The sequence below is a fragment of the Ovis canadensis genome, chromosome 14 (assembly GCF_042477335.2).
Source record: "Ovis canadensis isolate MfBH-ARS-UI-01 breed Bighorn chromosome 14, ARS-UI_OviCan_v2, whole genome shotgun sequence".
NCBI lineage: Eukaryota > Metazoa > Chordata > Mammalia > Artiodactyla > Bovidae > Ovis > Ovis canadensis.
The window spans coordinates 20,540,022-20,561,099 of NC_091258.1; the positions used below are offsets into that span (position 1 = coordinate 20,540,022).

Genomic DNA, 21,078 nt, shown 5'->3' on the forward strand with positions numbered 1-21,078 from the left:
GAAAACAGGACTTCTGGAGGCAGAAAGACTTAGCCCTGCTGCTGACATGCTCCAGGGCGGGGACTCTCCCCCACCTCTCTGGGAGGCCCCAACCAGATACCACTGCCCATGAGAAAGGGGCTCTGAAAGTCAAGCCCCCAAGGAAGAAGTGCCCCTCAGTAGTATGCAACCCCCAGGGGGCCCAGCCCCACCTGTTCCCGACATCCAGGGATTAGGGACTGGCTGTGTCTCAGGACCATTCAGGTGGGAGGCCCTTTTATCTCCTTAAGGGCAGCGGGGCAAAGAGAAGACCCTTCCATGATTTCTCCTAGAACAAGTGTTCAGTGACCACAGAGCTGTTTCATATGCAGAGAGTCTGATGCAGAGCCGTTCCTTCTAATCCTAGCAATCCCATTTCTATCTCTCTGAATTTTCCATCTCCGTGGTTCATGGCTAGAATGCACCAAACAGCTCGAGCCCTGTATGGGATTTGGTCTAGGGCAGTATGAAAATAGTATCTGTGTGAACAACAGATACCGTCACGTATAAACAAAAATAAATAAATTAAATAAGTCTGATTAAAGGGGAAAAAAACCCACTTTCCTAGTAGTTTGTGTGTTTTGCAAAACTAGCTTTACATATAATATACATAAATTATCAGAATTTCCACTTACATTGTTTTAAAAAATATATATTTAACAAAACGCTCCTAAATGTACAATATCTGGGTTTTGTAAATCACTTGGTTGGGTTGTTAAGACCAAGCCCTAAAAGTCACACAGACATGCATCAGAGAGGAGACTGAGGCCGGCTCCACACAAGCGTTCTGCTCATTGCTCTGGAAAATCCCCTAAGACTGGCCGTCCCCCGGTCACTGGATCTGCCCTTAGCCACAGAGAGCCACGGCAGCTGAGTCTCCACGTCAGAGGCACTGTGCCAGACACAGCCTGAGTCAGAGGGACCGGTGGGGTGAGGGGACTGGTCTTCCTTCCTGGACAAGGATGGTGCATCTCAGCAAGTGGGGCAGGACAAGGGCGCCTGGCAAAGGCCTGGGAAGAGATAGCCCTCGATGGCCCCCCAGCCAGTTGGGGTTTGAGGTGTGGACATGGGGCAGGAGGCCAAGCACACTGCGTTTCCCATCATTACACAAAACCAAACCAATGAGGAGCAACCAAAGGACACAAGGAAATGGACACAACCCTAGGGACAGAGAGACACCTGGACAGACTCCTCGGCCGAGCATACACTGGGCTCCGATCTCTGAAACACAGGGGCGGAGCTGGAAGTCAGGGGCCCTGCAGTGCTGGGCCCTCAGACTTCATAAATTTTGTCCTGCAGGTAGCTGAAGAGGGAATCCAGGCCTTTGGAGGAGCTCCAGAGTTGCTTGAGCATGATGCATTCTTTCTCATTCACGTCTTCAAGCACCGACCTCAGGAAGCTCCGCACGAGGCATTTTGACTCCTCCAGCACCTGCAGGGAAATGCACGAGCCTCATCAGCCAGGCGCCAGGGACTCTGCTCCCAAGGGACGTACTTGGCCTGGGTAACCTTCTGATGTCCACAGCCAGAGGAGGCGCCTCCCGTGGTCCCGGGCTTCCCAGGCCGCCGCCCCTTGGCAACACCAGGAACAGGTTGCACATGCGCCCAGATGTCAAGCCCTCAGTCCCTGGGATGGATGAGTGGGACCTGTGTTAACCCCGACTGCAAGGACTTGGTCTTTCACCCATGGGTGACAGATACTCAGTATCACTTTCTATGGATGTCAGGAAAAAACTTGGGGAAATAACCTCCGTGTGCTACCTAACTCAAGAATGGCTGGGATCACAGAATAAGATAAGGAAATGAACTAACGGGTTGCCAGAGTACCCACAGGACCCACCTCGACAGCAATGTCCCTTGTTCAGGCTTAGCAGTAACAGCAGTGGTAATCAAAGTAGCGATCCTTGCAATAGCAAGTAATAACAATGGCAATAAATGGCAGCGACGAGCAATAATAGTGACAACAGTAATACCGTAGTATCATAGTTGTGATAACCGTAATGTTAGTGGTGGTAATAACGGTAACAGTAGTAACAGAACTATAGTATTACAGTAGCAATCATAGTATCGCCAGGGACAGTAATACAATAGTATTATACTGCAGCAGTATTAATGATTTGAATATTAGTAACACAGTAGCCAGCATGGAAAAACTAGCAATAATAATCATGATCGTGAGTAAGAACCGTCGCAGCGATCACAGGACAGCAAAGCTGTCGGCTCTGTGACAGGCACTCTCCACGCAGTCATTCATTTCCACCTCAAGTTCACTCCACAGACAGGCAGTATGTTTATCTCCACATGACAGATGAAGGACCCAAGCTCAGAGAAGTGGACGTGCCCATGGCTGCCTAGTGGACATGCCCTGCAAACCCCTGGCTGATTCTGTAGCCCCCACGGCTGCCTCAGTCTGGCAGAGGCACGGCCGGCAGCAAAGAGTCCGAGCACCCTTCTACTCGCCTCCCCATTCTCTGCGGACGTGGGGACTTCAGTTCTCAGTCTCCCCAAGTGCTTTCAAACAGAAAACAGCAAGACAAGAGCTCCCTTGCTCAAGCAGGCTGGAAGTGGGCAGTGACCCTATCTTTCAGCTTGGGCTGGAGGCTCATGGGTGGTAAGGAGGGGCCGGCTGATGAAGGACACCTCTTCCCTCCCCCAAATTTCTCCAAAGACCACCATCTCCGGGGGCATGGGGGAGATTCCTATCTCAGGCGAATCACCCCGAAGCTCCTGAACTCCTGTCTGTGGACAGGAGAGTCTTCCTGGCAGGAATTCTTCAAAAGCCGGTTTTGTCTGAGCACCCCCAGAGGTCAGACTTCTCAGGGGAGCTTTGGGGTCTTTGTCCTCCTGCCTTTTCAGCCTCATGGCCGCCCAAAATGCTGTGCGCCAGCTCACACCACCAGCAGCCACTGCCTGAACCCCCCGTGCCCTCACTCACACCGCTTACCCCACTGAGAGCATCTCCCCACCCCTGCAGGCAGCAGCCCCTATGGCACCAACCACCCCTGTCTGCCTGGGCTCATGCAGTTTCCTGGGACTTGAGATCTCTGGGGCTAAAACCACAGGAGAGAGTTCTGGGCAAAGAGCTGGCCGCCAGAGTCAACAGGAAGATTGAAAGAGAATCCACATAAAGAGCTGAGCAAAGGGCTTGGCCCATGACAAACGACCACCAAGATGGCAGGGCTGTCCCCACCCTGCCACCATCCCTGGGACCACAGGCTTCCTGCAGGCAGCGCTGACACAGTGGGTGTCTGTAAAGGCTGGCGGGGGCAATCAGGAGGTAAGTGACTGTGGGTGGGGACTCAGGGCAGATGGGGAGAAGGGGGAGGTGACCGCCCGGCCCCCACAGTCCAGCCCAGCTCCCCGTGACGCTAGAGCACAGAGAGCGTCCGGACCTTCTGCTCTGAGAGCGCCCTTTCTCCTGCCCTGCCCTTTTCCCCCCTTCCCTGGGGTATTCCCACGCAGCGCTCAGAGCGACTTTCATGAGACAAAACCGACAGTTAAAACCCGGTGCCTCCACGGAGGTGTTATTCACTTATCCAGTTTTCAAGGAGTCTTCAGAGTTGAACTGTAGACTTTAAATGTGCCGCGCGCTGGGCCGGCAGGAGAAATGAGGTTCCGGGGCGGCAGGAACTGTTGTTTCTCATCTCTCAGCTGGCTCGTACCCTGCCCTTATTCGCTCTTGCTTCCCCTTCTTTGAAAACCATAGATGATTTGTGTCTGTGCAAGTTTGGGAGCTTTAAGGCACCACTTCTGCCCCAGGCTATAAATCTCTTCTGAGGTTTTCGCACTGCACCTGACGTGGGAACACCTAATGGTGCTGACCGTCTCCCTCTGGATTTAAGCTCTCAGCACCGAGACTCGGCCTCTGTGAAATCACACAGGGCCTCCCATGTACTCCCTATGTGACCTCTGGCAAGTCGGATACTCCCTTCCGGTCTCGCTGCCCCCACCTGCGAGAATAGCGCGCAGAGACGCAGAACTCACCACCGCGCTGCAGGAGGCCATCTCCTTGACCCGCAGCATGACCTCCTGGCTGAACGTGGTCGGCCAGAAGACCTGGGACACCAGGCCTCTGCTGCATGCCTCCTGGGCGGTGAGCTTCCGCCCACAGAAGAGCATCTCGTTGGCCTGAAAAAGCAAAGGCAGGAGAAAGCTGAGAGCCGGTATGCCTGTGAGCCTGTTAACAAGTCAGCATGCTGTGGATGATGGTCCCAGCTCTCAGAGGCGGCATCCTTAACTGGGGACCAAGGATGCGGTGGGACCTATTTGCCAACGCTTGTGTCTGTATGCATCTTTCTGAGCAGAGGGCCCCCAGCTTCCGTTAAATTCCCAAAAGAAGCCATGTACCTACAGGAGCTTCGTCTGCCCAATACCCCTCCCCATGTCTGGCGGCAGACCCCCAGGAGGGACTTGGGACAGTTCAGAGTTGACACCCCGTCCTTGATGGCTGATATGGGAATAAACAGAAGAGCCACCCCAGGCATTAAAGCTCTCTGTGAGGTCCCCAAGCTGGAGAGGATGGGGAAGAATCTTTCTCCTTCTCTGGTGGCTTAAGCCACTCAGCCCAGGGCCACCCACTGTTGTGTCTGTCCCTGCTCCGTGGAGACGAGGAGCTGCAAAGACAGGATGGATGGAGAACAAGAGCCCTGCTGGTTCTGGGATGCCGGGGCCTGGCACCCCCAACAGGGGCTCTGCTGCTGGGCCTGCCAGTTATGGGGACCGGTAAACTCTCTGTCCCCCCACACCATCCTTTAAGCCACCTCAGGGGTCTCCCTCACCGACTGCCCAAAAGGTCCTGAGTAACAACATGATCCCGACACAGAATGCATCCTTTCCAGGGGCCCAGGGCTGGCTGCAGGCGCTGCCCAGCAGCCAAGGGCAGAAACCCCTCCTGCCTTCCACAGAGTCCTCTGCACTCTGCTCCCCGAAGAACTTCTCTCAGCTGTTATTCGTGTTCTGGGAGGAGCTACACGGATAAGGTCCTAAGCAAAGGCGGGGCACAGTGCAACCACCACTGACACCCACGAGCGGCTCTCCCGCTGACAATCAGGGCAAGACGGCCGTAGCCCCTCCCTCCTTCAGGACGAGTCCCTGCCTCCTTCCCACAGCGGACCATGCAAGCCCCTCCCTGACTGCTGTCGACCAGCCTCCCCTCCAGTCCCCTTCCTGGCATGCTTAGCTGCTCTTAGGCAGATGTTAAAATGCCAAGCTCTCCCAGCCTCTGGATTTGTGCGCCCACTTCCCCTCTGGGGGGGTCATGATGACCCAAAGGACAATCTTTCATGCCCAAGGAGCGAAATTTGTCAGGTCAGTAAGAGGCTAATGGATGCATCTGGTTGGAGATTTGAAGACGAACACACGCTGTATGTATTTAGAGACAAGAGACACCATCTCAGGAAGGAGAAATGCAAGGAAGAAACCTAGCGGAAGAAGCCAAATGGGACACAGTCAGTTGGCAAAAACAGGTCTCAATTGGGAACACTCTTGGAGTTTCAGAAATGATTGAAATGAAAGAGACAAGGCTCTGCAATGTTAATATGTTTGTGACCACCAAGGCCGGGAGGAATGGGGCAGAGCACGGAGGCTGAGATCACAGGGGAAAGTGCCTGTCTCATCTGCCCGCCACTGCTGAGGCTGCGAGCCGCAAGAAAGTGGCCCCAGCTCCTGAGTCCAAACCACCTTGCAATCTCCCTGCTGGGCAGGCTGTGTGGACACCAGCGGGCGGCAACCCCAGGGAGGCAGAAGAAGCTGAGACGGCCTGCAGACTGCATGGGCGGGAGCAGCCCTGGGCCTCTGCCCACGTGAAGGGCTGTGTCCTCAACACCAGGACAGAGGAGGGGTGCTCTGGCACCCCAAATGTGCCGCAGAGACGAGGAGGCTTACCAGGGCGACGCCCAGGATCTGGGGGAAGGTGTAGGAGGAGCAGCCGGCGGGCGTGAGGCGGATGGTGGCGTATGGGGTCTGGAACCAGGCCTTCTCGCTGGCCCACACGATGTCACAGAGGGGCAGGATGGAGGCGCCCAGGCCCAGAGCAGGCCCGTTGATCGCCACGACGATGGGCTTCTTGAACTGGATAAAGGCCTTCACAAAGTCCCTGGGGAAAAGAGAGGACCCTCTTTAGCAGGTGAATGGATTCGCCAAGACCCACAGACAAGCTTGATTCTGTCGAGGTGGGAATAAGCCTCCCCAGGTGCTGGGAAGCACCCATGGGTCATCAGGGGACCTCCCAGATGGCGAGCCCTGGAGCCACAGGCACAGGCATGGCACAGTGCTTGGCATCAGATTTTCAGGGGAAAACTCACGGGGTGACCACGGTTTGCCCAGAAGATCCCTGGTCGAGCCCATGGTCCCAGCACTGCACCTGGCTACCCTGCCCTCCCACCTCCAAGACGGGAATGAAGAGCAAAAGTCCTTAAGGAAGACAGCCTGAATGTTAGCGTTCAGAACGGAGCTAAGAGGGTCTTATAAGGAGGGGTATTTGAACTCAAGGAGAGAAGGAATGTTCTAAGGGCAGGGGTGAGGGTGGAGTGGGCGCCTTTGGCGGCATGAACCTCTTGTTCCTGGAGGTACCCCAAGTCTGGCCTGATGATCACCCTGAGTGAGCTTTAGACCATGGGCACAGGTGGGGACTGATGACCTCTAAAGAGCTCTTTCAGTATCAAGACTATCTGATTCTGAATTACCTACAGGCATACCAGACTCACTGAATGTGGTTCTAGAATGTTGATGAAGGTCTGTATGTTTGAGTGGCTTTGGCCAAAATTGGGGAAAGATGCTGGGCTCCCCTGGGGGCATGAGGCATTGGTCTCCGTGGCTATGGATCAGGCAATGTCGCCTCCCTGTCCTGCACCGAGCAAGCTTACAACATGCATCTTGAATATTAAACACCTACAGGGCACCTGTAGGGGCACCTACAACGACCTCCAGTCCTCTGCCTCAGGACACTCTTCACCTTTCCCCTAGCTGCTTCATAAGGTCCATAAAACATTAATGTTTATCTGGACATGGAGGAAAAACCCAGGATGTCTAGTAAAGCCTGCAACCCTCATTATTTTCAGGTAGAAGATTGGAAACTAACAGGAACTTGCAAGAATAAAATCCAGACTCCAAACCGTGACCTTGGTCTGCCTCCGCTTCCCTCTCCAGACTCATCTCCTGTCTCTCTCACCTCTGCTCACTGTGCAGGGGCGGCCTGGGCCTTCTGAGAGTTCTTGGAAAACTCCGTGATTGGGATTTGCAATTATCCCAATTATCTGCTGCTTGCTTGAACTCTCCCCCTCTTCCAGTTCCTTAAGGAAACTCACAGGTCTGCCTCATGCCCTGCTTGGTCTCCAAGCACATCGGGATGAACACTTGGTAAATCATCTCCCAGAAAGAGAGCAAGGCTGGTAGATGTGTGGTAGGGAGACACTGGCTGGTCATCAGACCTGCTTTCCCTTCCTTCCTCTTCCTGGGGTTACTGTTGGAACATGGTCTCCCTGGCAGCTGGCTATGCCCAAGTAACCAGGTGCCGGCCGACATGAGCAGAAACCAGATACACACTCTGGGCCTGGTACAAGAAAATCTCCCCCCACACAGCCCTCCCAGCTTGACAGGCTCAGCAATCTTGGAACACATTTGTTGAATCACAAAATGGCAGGTGTTCGGGTTCCTGACTCAGCCCATGGGGGACAGCCACGGGTTGATCAGTAATATCTGCTCTGAGTTCACACACGCGAGAAGTAAATTTCTTTCACAGCTGAGCCATTATGTGTGTTGGGGGTTCATTTGTTACAGCAGCGAATACTTAACTTATACAAACATCAAGCTGATTTATCTCTTCTCAGTTGATACTATTCCCTCAAATTCATCTCAAAAAATCTGGGTATCACAGTGATATGCCAGGATTAGACTGAACCGTGAGAAGACAGCTTAACACTCCTGACGTGGGGGTTATCTTGGGACCTACATGTTGTCACGAAACATGCACCCAGGCTTGAGCCGTTGGATTTCCTGACTTCTGTGCGACTCTGTGAGCAGGCTCTTTGGGACGCACCTCAGCCACTGTTGCCCAGCGTGGCTGACCCCAGAAGGACACCGCTGCACAGAGGGAGATGTGGCCCTATGGCCTTCTGAGTCCTGGGTCTCCAGTGGCCTGTTTCCTAGCTTGACTTCCTAACTTCATGGCCCCAGTCACTGGTTTCAACAGGAACTTTTTGCCAAATGCAATTTGGAATCTGCAGGGGGGAGTGGGGCTTCTTTGCAGGGTCCTTGGAACCACAGGGTTTGGGTTTGGGATTTTCAACAGATGTCCCGTTCCTAAACCCCCTGGTACAACTCCAGGATCTTGGATCTCACAGTTGGGAAGGACGTTAAGAGAGAGGCAGGGAACCAGATCTTCCACTTGGCATAGAATCACCTCCTGAGGATGCATCACAGCCTCTGCTGCACACTCTCAGTAAAGGGGGCCCACCCCTATCGGGATGCCCCCCCTCCCCCTGCTGCGGCCCCTCTGATACTCCTATTCCCTCTGCTTCACCATCCACACGACAGTCCTTCCAGAAAGTCACTTGGGCACTCACAACTCTCCAGGAGCTTCCTCTTCCAGACCCCAGAAACTTTCATGCTGTTTTTTCCAACCTGAGCTCTGTGCACAGGCACCAAGGACCCCCGAGGAGGGCAGAGGGGCCCAAGCATGCTCAGCTCCGACCCTCTGACCCTTCGACCCACCCTCCCATTTCAGTCCAGCATGCTAAGTCCTGTTGCTTCGGTTGTGTCTGACTCTTTGCAAACCCACGGACTACAGTCCGCCAGGCTCCTCTGTCCATGGGACTTTCTAGGCAAGAGTTCTGAAATGGGTTGCCATTCCCATCTCCATTCAATCCAGCAGACTTGCAAATTCATTTCCTTGATATAAAACATGGTGAGCAGACCACACTCCCCTTCCTTTTCTTCTCACCTCGAGCAGGAGATCTCTATCGCGAGGGCCCGCTGGATGTGGAAGCCAGACAGCACGCAGGATATTGCATTACAGACGCTATTGCTCAGATATCTGATGCTGGCCTGGCTGGCAGGGCAGCACTGGGGAGATGGCTGGTGTGTCCCCCCATGTCAGAGTCCCTCGGGCTCACGCCAGCCTCCACTCAACCTGAGCCCGCGCCGGGAGCTGCAGGCTGGGCTGATGTGGCAGGAGGATCAGGAACTTCGGGGGCTGGAGGACTTGGCCTCCAGCTTCAACACTGCCCCTAACGAGTGGGGAGACCTGGGACAAGTCGCCTAGTCTCTGGAGCCTCATTTGGCTTCTCATAAAACGGGAAAGCCAGAGACTTCAACGTGAGGGTCCACCCAGCACCAGCTCAGAGCCTGGCACACGCATCTCTGTCATCACAGTCAGCACATCGGCCGGGGAGGGCGGACACAGCCTTCACGCTTTTCCCAGTGGTCCATGAGCTCCTCTCCTGGCCCACAGAAGACTCAGAGCGAACTCCTGCATCAGCGGTGTCCAGAGTCCACCCGGAGCACTTGGCAACTGTGACCCTGCTCCCCGTTCCCTATAATGGGAGCTGTGGGGTGCAGCCCCCCACTGCCAATCTGCGGAGCCAAGTCAGCCAGGACGGGGCATGTGGGCACCAGGCACACACACAGTGACAGGCACCCTGGGCCCCCCACCAGAAGCCCTCTCCATAGTCAGATCCAGGCTTTTAGCTAGACCTCATGGCTGGAGGTAACGGGAAGAACAGTGAAAACTTTACACCAGTCCTAAGTACTCATTATGGGCCAGGAATGGACCGAGTACTGCACACAGGTAATCTGACTCCTTCTCGTCCCGGCATCCAGCCAGCAGGCCATGGTCAGCCCTGTGAGGGGTTCAGGTGAGGCCGGCCTCTCTGCTGGGATGGAGCACACAGCTTTGTTTGGGTCCTGGATAGAGGCTTCTGAGGAGTGAGTCATCCGAGTTCTTCCCACATCTGCTAGTTCATTCAGCGAACATCTGCAGAGGGCGGGCAGCTTCCCGGGCCAGGTGCAGGCGCGTTTTCTTTAGGAAACTATCAGGATGGGGAGGGACCATGGCTGGGGTGCCACGGCCGGGTGTCTGGCCCGGATCCTGGGCTTAGCCCGGCCGACATCGTGCGTAAGAACTACAAGGGACGCCAGCAGCTTACGAGGTTCTGTGGCCAAAATACGTATCGGCCTTGGTAGATTCTGAATGAAGTTCTTTTACAAGAGACCTCTCAGACTATAAATTTCTTAACATGCCTGGAAAAGCCGCAGAAGAGGGGACAGACCTCATTTATCAGCAGGGCCCCTCATTCACGATGCTTCTCTGGAAAGCTGCAGAAAGTTTTCCGGGAAATGCTTGTCTAGAACACAGGTTCTAGAACTTCTGGTACCTGTGTGTTAAGTCGCTTTCAGTCATGTCTGACTCTTTGTGACCCTACGGATTTATAGGCCACCAGGCTCCTCTGCCCATGGGATTCTCCAGGCAAGAATAATGGAGTGCGTTGCCATGCCCTCGTCCAGGGGATCCTCCCGATTGCTGGTGCACTTAGTCAATGTGGAGAAGCCTCTTGGTTGGCACGCGGCAGGGGTTCCTGATCTTGCTTTCATATTAGAATCACCAAAGAAATTTTGAAACCCAAGACATGCTGCCCCAGCACTCCCCTCACTCATTAAGCCCAAAGCTCCTAGAGATGCTGCCGAGCCGCTGGGTTTTGGAAAAGCTCCCTGGGCTGAGAACCAGTGGTCCAGGGGACGCGTGGTCCCCAGACAAGTCATGGTTCGGTGGTGCGGCCTGGTCCCTGGAGAAGGAGCGCTTAGGCCACGTAAGGTGTAGCCGCGGGTGTGTGCCCTTCCCAGGGTGGAGGCACCCTGAAGGGCAGCCTTGCTGGAAGTCACACTCACTTGCTTCTGACAAATCTGTAAAGAATGAGGTTGTAACCACATGTTGCTTTCCCAAAGGAGATACTGATCTATGGGAGTGGATGTCCTCCCCAGGATCCCAGCTTTTGCCCCAAAGACAACGCAAGAGGGGGAAATGCTCCCCACCCAAGGGTCTGCATACACAGAGCTGCCCATGTCCCTCCTCCTCCTCATGGCTGAGCCGTGTCAGCTCCATGAGGCTGGGATGCCCAGAAAAGCAAAGATTTCACCACCAGGCAGACGGTGGGATTAGTGTGTATAATTCTTGGGCATTACCAGAGGCTGGCTTTAACGTGAGGAGATAATATCTCTTTTTGATAAAAATAAATACATAAAGTGGGATATAACCTAGAGTGTAAAAGCATCTCTAATTTTGGCAGGAAAATATCGGATGTCCAATTAAACTCTGAATTTCAGATAAACATAAAACAATTTTCCAATAGTCATGTACAGATATGAGAATTGGACCATAGAGAAGGCTGAGCACCAAAGAACTGATGCTTTTGACCTGTGGTGCTGGAGAAGACTCTTAAGACACCCTTTGTACTGCTAGGAGATCGAGCCAGTCAATCCTAAAGGAGATCAATTCTGAATATTCATTGGAAGCACTGATGTTGAAGCGGAAGCTCCAATACTCTGGCCACCTGATGTGAAGAGCTGACTCAGTGGAAAAGACCTTGATGCTGGGAAAGATTGAAGACAAAAGGAGAAGAGGGTGGCAGAGGATGAGACAGTTGGAAGGCATCACTGACTCAGTGGACATGAGCTTGAGCAAACTCCAGGAGATAGAGGAGGACAGAGGAGGCTGGCGTGGTGTAGTCCATGGGGTCGCAAAGAATTGGACACGACTGAGCAACTGAACAATTTTTTAGTATAAGTGTATCCCAAGTGCTGCATAGGATGGGATATACTCATGCTTTTAAAAATGTTTCCTTGTTTGAAATTCAAATTTAACTAAGCAGCCTGTATTTTCACATGCTAAACCTAGGCACGCCCCCCGGCGTGTGCAGACTCACCTGATGGCCTCTGCGATCCGGGTGCTCTCCTTCCTCCGGTCGCTGGACAACCTGCCAATCAGGTAGGAGTAATCCAGGCCGCTGCAGAACACGCTGCCCACAGCGCTGAGGAGAAGCAGTTTGCTGTCGTCCGTGGCTGCGTTGCAGAGCGCGCGCCGCACTTCCTTCATGATCTGCGGGCAGAGATGGGTTTGCAGGAATGCCGAGTGGTCCCTCTAAAAGCAGGGCGCCTCCAGGCCTGTGCAGAGCCCCGGGCGTAGAGGAGAGTGAACCTGCTCTGCCCATGCAGGGAGCCTCCCCTGCAGACACGCCACACCCAGACCAAAGAAAGAAACCCAAACCCAACTCCCCGTCCCGTCTCCGAAGCAGCACAGAGCACCAAGGAGGTGCCAGTGGGGTCAGCGGCTGCAGGCTCGGAAGCCGGGTGTGGAACTGTCTAAGCCTGCTAAATCTCAGCACGTCCTCCGCCCGCATTGCTTATTTGGCCCTTTCCAAGGTGTGGGAAAATATTCCTGTGCACAGCCCAGGCAAGGTATGTCAGCTGTTGCCAGAAGTCCCAGTTTAACTATGCTCCTGCTTATCCTTTTTTTTCTTTTTCCATAGCAGCAGTCATTTATTTGAGTATATACATATATTGGGCTTCCCTTCTGGCTCAACTGGTAAAGAATCTGCCTGCAATGTGGGAGACCTAGGTTTGATCCCTGGGTTGGGAAGATCCCCTGGAGAAGGTAAAGGCTACCCACTCCAGTATTCTGGCCTGGAATATATAGTCCGTGGGGTAGCAAAGAGTCAGACACGACTGAGCGACTTTCAAATTCAAATTTCAAAAAAATACATATCAGTGCTGCTGAGGATACAAAGTGCTAATACCATAGCATATACCCCAAACCCACACGCATTTATGTAAACATTGCTACCTAGGATCAGGTTGCATCTTTTGGTCCCAAGATGCAATCCTGTCCATCACAGTTCTCTTTTCCAGTTTAATATGTATTGAATTGAGCAGTTCCATATATCCAGTAACAACAACGCTATCTTGTTTATCCTTAATTCCACTAAGATGCTCACATGGCTCAGAGGTCAAGTGGGAACTGGGCTTTGGCACCAGGCCGACCTGTAACATTTTCCAGGTGCCAAGGAAAATAACCATTAAACACAAGTTCTATATCCAGCTAAACCATCATTCAGAGGCAAGGGTAAAGATCAGGCATTTTCAAGCAGGGAAGGATGGGGAGAAAGGATGGTTAGGGAGTTTGGGATGGACATGTACACACTGCTGTATTTAAAATGGATAACGAACAAGGACCTACTACTGTATACCACGGGGGACTCTGCTCAATGTTATGTGGGAGCCTGGGTGGGAGAGGGGTCTGGGGGAGAATGGATACGTGTATATGTGTGGCTGAGTCCCTTCACTGTTTACCTGAAACTATCACAACATTGTTAATCAGCTATGCTCCAATATAAACTAAAAAGGTTAAAAAAAAAAAAAGATTAAGAATTTTCAGTAAAAGATTGCTTACTACCCTTAGGCCCTCACTGGAAGAACTAAAAAGGGATGCACTTCAAGAAAAAGAAAACTATTCACAAAGAAAAACTGACTTGCAAGGAAAAGCAGCCAGCACAGAACAGAGAAAATGTGTCAGTAAATCAATGTAAGAATTGACTATAAAATCATCATCAAACTGATAGAGGCCAACTGAAGGCTGGAGTTTGCACAAGGTAGAACCATAGCTTTAGGCAATAATACTGGGTGGGAAGGCCAGAGCTGGGGCATGCCGCGGCTCTGGAAATGGTGCAGAGGTCACTGTCACATTTAGGCTGATGCTTTTGAGCTGTGGTGTTGGAGAAGACTCTTCAGAGTCCCTTGGACTGCAAGGAGATGCAACCAGTCCACCCTAAAGGAGATCAGTCCTGGGTGTTCATTGGAAGGACTGATGCTGAAGCTGAAACTTCAATACTTTGTCCACCTCATGCGAAGAGTTGACACATTTGAAAAGACCCTGATGCTGGGAGGGATTGGGGGCAGGAGGAGAAGGGGATGGCAGAGGATGAGATGGCTGGATGGCATCACCAACTTGATGGACATGAGTTTGAGTGAACTCCTGGAGTTGGTGATGGACAGGGAGGCCTGGCGTGCTGCGATTCATGGGGTCGCAAAGAGTCGGACATGACTGAGCGACTGAACTGCACTGAACTGACGTGTACATAACGGGCTTCCCTGATAGCTCAGATGGTAAAGAATCTGCCTGCAATATAAGAGACCCAGGTTCAATCCCTGGGTTGGGAAGATCTCCGGGAGAAGGGAATGGCTACCCACTCTAGGGTTCTTGCCTGGAGAATTCCATGGATAAAGGAGCCTGGCGGGGTCACAAAGAGTCAGATATCACTGAGCAACTAACACTTTAACTTTCTCCCTTTCATGTGGAGACAACTTAAGGAAAACGTCTCAAAAGTACATGAGTTACAAAGCATGGGTGGGGGAGGGTGTAAAATAAAAGAAGCTCACCCTCCAACAGAAGTCAGGGAAGCAGGAAAAGTAAGTGCAGAAAGGGCATGAAAAGAGAAAACGAGGCGTGTGCTTGCCTGAGTGGAGCCGAGAGTCCAATAGGGGAGCCAGCAAAGGAACAGGCTTTTGAATGATTGTTATTAAACATTCAAAAGGCAGAATTGTAGGGTACAGTGGAGACACTTTACGAGACCACTGTTTTTTAGACTGTACTTTAAGTGACCATGCCCTTTTATTAAGCACAGAGGTGCCAGGATTGCATCCATGAATTTCCACATAATATTTGACCTGAAACGAAACTTCAGTGAGGGAGGGTGTGGTATCTCAATCTTGCAGATGAAGCAAGGAAGACTCAGAAAAACAAAGCCAAGGTCACCAGCAAGAGGCAGAACCAGGATACAAACCTCACCTCCCTTCTCTGCCCACTACCGCACACTGGAGGGTGACTTAAACAAATGGGTGAGTCTTTGTGGAGAAAAATAAAAACCACACACGCATGCTGAGACATCAGTCTGAATCAGAACTCTTGGGGCTTGAGCTTCATGAGAAGGGCGGGAGAAGTGCTTTCCATTCTAGCAGGGATAAGCCACAGACATTCATTTAAAACATCAGAAAAGCTAACAGGTCACTATCATGTGGGTCCTTTAACCTATCTGCCTCCAGAAATAGACAGGCTCTCACCTATACATGAGCTCTGCTTCTCCGAGAGGCAAAGGAAAGAAAACCCTGCGCCGGGGACGTGAGTTGTAATTCTTCACGTGACTCCCCACCTGAGGGCCTGCACGCTTGTCAACGAGCAGAACGGCCACCCACTCTGTGAGTTAAATGGAAAGCAGGTTCGTGTTTTGTTCATGTGATGAAAGAACAAACCAGTTTTAATTTTTAAAGTGTACATATCTTGGGGACTTCCCTGGTGGTCTACTGGTTAAGACTCTGCACTTTCAATGCAGGGGTGCGGGTTTGATCCCAGGGAAACTAAGCTCCCACCTGCCTTGAGGCGTGGCCAAAAAAATTAATGAAAATGTATGTATCTAGTTAGTGTACTTTTCCTTGGCCTTTCTCGTGTTGATAATCCAACTTGGATGGAAGGCTGAGGTTCCTGCTTCTTGAAGGACCCCGTACCAGTCATATACTGTAACTGAAGTGTGGTTCTAAAATTCCTACACACTCCTGTGTCTTCTAAAACAGAGCACTGCGCCTGTCACTGCCTCTCCGTGTCACGTGCTAGCCTGTGATGGAGCAGTCCCCTCAGAGGCTCCCGGGCGCACCTCTGCTAACAAACGGAGCCAGACCACTGTGCATGTGGAAATCCTGGGTCCCTTCTTGATGCCACTGCCCTGCTCTGCACTTGGTGGCCACCGCCTGCTCCTGTGTGAATGTCTGATGGAAAAAACACACCCCTCCGCTGCTGCTTCTACCTTCTGAGCTGCCAAGGGCTGGAACCAGATAACCAAATCCATTAAAAGTGGGTATTAAAAGGGAGCAGACCAGGGTCCCTCTCTCTCCTTCATCTCTACTTGCTGAATCCAGTCACCCGGGGCCCATATCCACTGAGATCACCCTCATGAAGGCCTTCTCAAATATTCCCCACGAAATGCCACCTCCTTCTTCTCCTGACACCCCAAGAGCTTCTATCCCCTCCTATGACACTTCTACCAACTCCCTGGCAGAACGTGTGGGTCCTTACTTTATCCTGCCCTCTCCCTAAATTAAATCCCTGGGACAGGCAGCCTCTAAGGTAGCTGGTATTCACACCTGCGTGCAGTCCCTAGTGACTCCCTTCTAAGAAAATATGGTAAAGTCATGGGATGTTCCTTTCGAGAGGTGATTAAGACACAGGATGACTAAACTTGTCTCAGCTTTTCCCGGCCACAATCCAAGGCTTTCAGTATCTTAGTTCCCCAACCAGGGATCGAACCTGCACCCTGGTAGTGAAAGCACCAAGTCCCTAAGCCAGGAAATCCCCTCAGTCGTCCTCTTTCGCTCTCTCTCTCTTCCTTGGAGCTCTCAGTCTGGGGGAAGCAAGCTGCCACACTGTAAGCAGCCCTATGGAGACGCTATGCCATAGTCCACGGTGGGAAGCCAATGGCAAGAAACGGATGCCTTTGGCCACCAGAGACCTAGGACCTGCCAACAGTCAGTAGAAGGAGCGTGGAAGTGCAGCTTCCCCAGCCGAGTCTCAGGCAAGACTGGAGGAGCCACTGATGTGTCTGAAGTATGTAAGGGTGTGTGAGGAGTGGCCTGATCATATTTGCTTTTCCAGCAGATCACTCTGCTTCTGACGAACAGCTAACGGGGCAGGAAACATGAATGTGGGCAGACTTGTTGGTGGGCTATGGCTGATACAATCATGCAGACAAAACAGCTAGCAGTGTGGCCTCCCAGAGTTATGATGGAAATAGAAAGAAACATGACTGGCTTGAGGACGGTGTGGACACGGCAGATGCACCCCAGAGGGTGTGAAGATGCCTCCAGCGGGCCTGGGGGCCCCCATGGAAGGTGGTGGTCTGTGGACTGAGGCTGGGGGCTACAAAGAAAACCCCAGAAACACAGTGAGGGCCTGAGGTCCTCTCCTAAGGAGAAAGTGGATGAGTTTTTAATCCCCAAGACTTTGGACCATCTATTTTGCTGACTCTTTCCTGCAGGGGCATTTCCATTATTTCCCTGGCTCTTTGCTAGATTCCAGACAAGGAGAAATATGGCAACACTTGTGCTAGCCTCAGAATCCGGTTAATACGCCCAGTAATGTATGAATTTCTGCCCATGGGGCCGATCCCGCCAACGTCACATACACAGCTAGAAAAAGAATTCAGCTGTGATCCTGAAAGCGGCCTCCTTCCAGCCTCTCCCTGAACGAGCAGGGCTGGGCCTGCTAGCAGCCACTGCGACACCTCTGTTTCATCTTAACAACAATAGGAACAGTCACTGAATACTTCCTAGGTGTCAGGGGCTCTGAGAGCCTCTTTTGCAGACATTATCTCTAACCCCACAGGGAATACACTGTATGATTCCTATAAATGAGAACACTCAGAGAGGCAAGGTAATCCCAAGGTAGCAGAAGAGGAAAAGTGCTGGAGGCGGGATCTGATCCCAGTTCGGCCGGGAGGGGCAGGGCTCCCCTGCTAACTCTGTGCATGCTAAGTTGCTCAGCTGTGTCTGACTCACTGTGACCCCAGGGGCCGTAGCTCACCAGGCTCCTCTAACCATGGGATTCTCCAGGCAAGAATGCTGGAGGGGGTTGCCATGCCCTCCTCAGGGCACCTTCCCAACCCAGGAATCGAGCACACGGATCTTCCGTTTCCTACGCTGGCAGGTGGGTTCCCCACCACTAGTGCCGCCTGGGGAGCTGTATTCCTTCACTAACATCACGTCACATACTGTCACAGCTACTCTTCCCAGTTAGCCAATTTATCCACGGCGTCAACCCCCTCTGGTTGCTGCGAGAGCTGAAACCACCAGATCAATAATTGTTTTTCCGTCTTCCTCCTGTTCTGTTACTGACAGACACCAATTAGGAGTAAACCTTGCTAATCAACCAAACCTGAGTCTCAGGAGGTGAGAACCCGGGCGCCTGAAATTAGTCAGATGCCACACGCTTCTGTGATGACAAGGCAAGAGTTAACACACAAAGCTGCTGCAAAGAGAGAGGATGAACTGGCAGGCTCCACATCTATTCGGTTTATCAAAGGAAAATACCATGCCTTTTTCAAGCACGCTTTTTAAAAGTAGTGAAGTAGAAAAAAATCTGAGAAGAATTGGTCTCTTGGGAATGTTTTGTGAGGAGCTTAAAATAACAAGGTTTCCAGGTGTATCAACATGTGAATGGTGGCCTTTGGGATAAACCACAGGCCCTGGGCTCTGAGATCCATGCAGAGGTCTACACAGCAGAGAACCTAGAGGTGGTTCCGCTGAAGGTGGAGGAGGGAGTGACCCCAACACCTGCACTTAGAAGAGGGGCAATGAGTCACCAGCAGGCCCCTACGTCCACAGCCCTGGCCACCCTCTTCCCTCACAGGCTGACAAACATTCCTGCCCGTTACCCACACAGTCCCCAAAAAGAACCACAGTCTATGTAAATCATAGTGACAAGGGAAAAAAGGCAATAGAGAAAAAAAGATAAATTGGACTTCAAAGAATTTTGAATTGAATATCAAAGAGGGCTATCTAGAACAGAAAAAGACAACCCACAGAATGGCAGCATCTTCAAATGACAGCTCTGACAAGGATCCGGGGTCCAGAGCATTGGGGGAATGCTGGTGATTATAATAAGCTCAAGGACGCAGCACTGCCCATCCCACCCACTTCCGGGCCCCCCGAGTCGCACTGGACACACCGGCAGTGCCAGGCCATCTGCACCGCCCCCGCTGGGTGGGCCACCAGTGAGCCGCCCCCTGACTGTGTCCCCCACCCCAAACCCATCCCGGGGTTCACCCTCCAGGTCTGCACTGCTGCTGTGGACCCGGAGTGCAGTACCACGGGAAAGGGAACGGGGGTCTGCACTGAACTGTCTGCACTGGCCAGGCGCTGGGCTGAGCGCCCTGCCCTCTGAAGCTGAGGGACCACAGCCCTATTCCACTCTCTAGGCCCACGCTGTCTCATCTGGAAGACGTGAACTGTAATAACCCTACACCAGAAGGTGGGATGAAATGGGGTAAGAAGGATGTAGTGTGCAGAGGCCTGCGAGCTGCACCATGCTCGTCTTGGTCACTTACCACTCTATGCCCTGCCCGGGTTGGTCCAGCAGGAGAAGACTGCTCGGATGCGAGTCTTCTCACACTGGCACTACCAACAATCTCTTCGCTGCCATCTGCTAAGCACCCCCTCTTTTGAATGGTGTTGTCTATGTAAATGCATTATGTGTTCACTGCTTCCCTGTTCTGCTCATCTAGACATAAGCAGAATTAGCATTTTAAAAAGTGATAGAGATGGAATCCCCTGGCGGTCCAGGGCTGAGGGCTTGGTACTCTCACTGATGGGCCCTCAGGCTCAATCCCTGCTTGGGGAACTAGGATCCCGTAAGCCACCATGAGCCACAGTCGAAAAGAAAAAAGAAAGTCAGAGAGAAAAAAGACAAACTGGACGTCAAAAACATTTGAATTGAATGTCAAAGAATGCTATCTAGAAAGGAAAAAGACAACTCAGAATGGCAGTATTTTCAAATCATAGCTCTGACAAGGATGTGATATTCAGAACACACAGAGAATGCTTAAAACTCAACTATAAAAAAATCCCAATTTTAAAATTAGGCAAAGGATTTGGACAGACATCTCTCTGAAGAAGACAGACAAATGGCCAACAGGCACCAGAGGAGACGCCCAACATCATCCATCATTAGGAAAATGCAAACCAGAACCACAATGAGATAGCGCCTCACAGCCACTAAAACGGCTGTAATAAAAAAAGACAGACAATAACAAGTGCTGGCGAGGAAACAGAAAAATGGGGACCATCATACACCACAGTTGGGGATGCAAAATGGAGCAACCACCGGGGAAAATAGTTTGGCACTTCCTCATAAGGTCAAATATGCAGTTACCATTGTTACTGTCGCTCAGCCGCTCAGCTGTCTGACTCTTTGCAACCCCATGGCCTGCAGCACACCAGGCTCCCCTGTCCTTCACTGTCTCCCAGAATTTCCTCAAACTCATGTCCATTGAGTCGGTGATGCCATCCAACCATCTCACCCTCTGCCATCCCCTTCTCCTCCTGCCTTCAATCTTTCCCAGTAAGAGGGTCTGTTCCAATGAGTTGGCTCTTTATGACCCAGCAATTCCATAATTAGGAAACCAAGAAAACCTTATGTTCACACAAAAACACATACACAAATGTTCATAGCAGTATCATGCAAGATAGTCAAAAGTGGAAAGTGAAAGTGTCGATCAGTTGTGCCCAACTCTTTGTGACCCTGTGGGGTGTAGCCCCCCAGGCTCCTCTTTCCATGGGATCCTCCAGCCAAGAATACTGGAGTGGGTTGCCATTTCCTGCTCCAGAGGATCTTCCCGACCCAGGGATTGAACCCAGGTCTCCTCCATTGCAGGCGGATTCTTTACCATGTGAGCCACCAGGGAAGTCTGCACCAAAAGAGGAGCCAACCCAAACGTCCCTCAGTGGAGAGCTAACAGACAAAGTGTGGCCCACCCACACACAGAGGAGGGGCGAGGCACTGATCGTGCTGCCACGTGGACAGACCCCTCAAATACTGTGCTGAGCGAAATAAGCCAGCCATGGAAGGCCACGCATTGCACAGTTCTGCATCTATGAAATGCCCAGAAGAGGCAAATCTGTAGAGACAGGAAGGCCATTCGTGGTTGCCAGGGACGTGGGGAGGGAGAATGGGGGTGACTGCTAACGGGCACAGGGTTTCCTTTGGGGGTGATGGAAATGTCCCAGGATTAACGCTGATGGTCGCACAGCTTTGTGAATACACTAAATACCACCGAACTGTACATTTTAAAAGGATAAAGTTTATGGTATGTGAATTATATCGCAATCAATAAAACTGTAAGTGAGCTGAGTGAATATGATTCCATCTCTATTAGACATGCTAACTACCATTCAGTTTTGCTGGAGAAGCCCAAGATGTCATGTTTGGTTTCTGGGGTCAATACTGACTAATTCTGTGACCACGATCAGCTTA

The 21,078-nt window shown here is 51.9% G+C and overlaps 1 protein-coding gene across 3 annotated transcripts in view; it reads right to left on the reverse strand.

Moving 5' to 3' along the window:
- Window positions 1–654: 654 nt before the first annotated feature.
- CDYL2 (chromodomain Y like 2) overlaps window positions 655–21,078 on the reverse strand; it is a 164,306-nt gene continuing 143,882 nt past the window's right edge. For all 3 annotated transcript variants that reach the window (XM_069552510.1, XM_069552511.1, XM_069552509.1), the window contains exons 4-7: window positions 11,933–12,105; window positions 5,901–6,111; window positions 4,002–4,145; window positions 655–1,449 (exon numbers count right to left, since the gene is read on the reverse strand). In XM_069552510.1, the coding sequence (XP_069408611.1) occupies window positions 1,291–1,449; window positions 4,002–4,145; window positions 5,901–6,111; window positions 11,933–12,105 (687 nt within the window). In that variant the 3' untranslated portion in view covers window positions 655–1,290. The remainder of the gene's footprint in view (window positions 1,450–4,001; window positions 4,146–5,900; window positions 6,112–11,932; window positions 12,106–21,078) is intronic.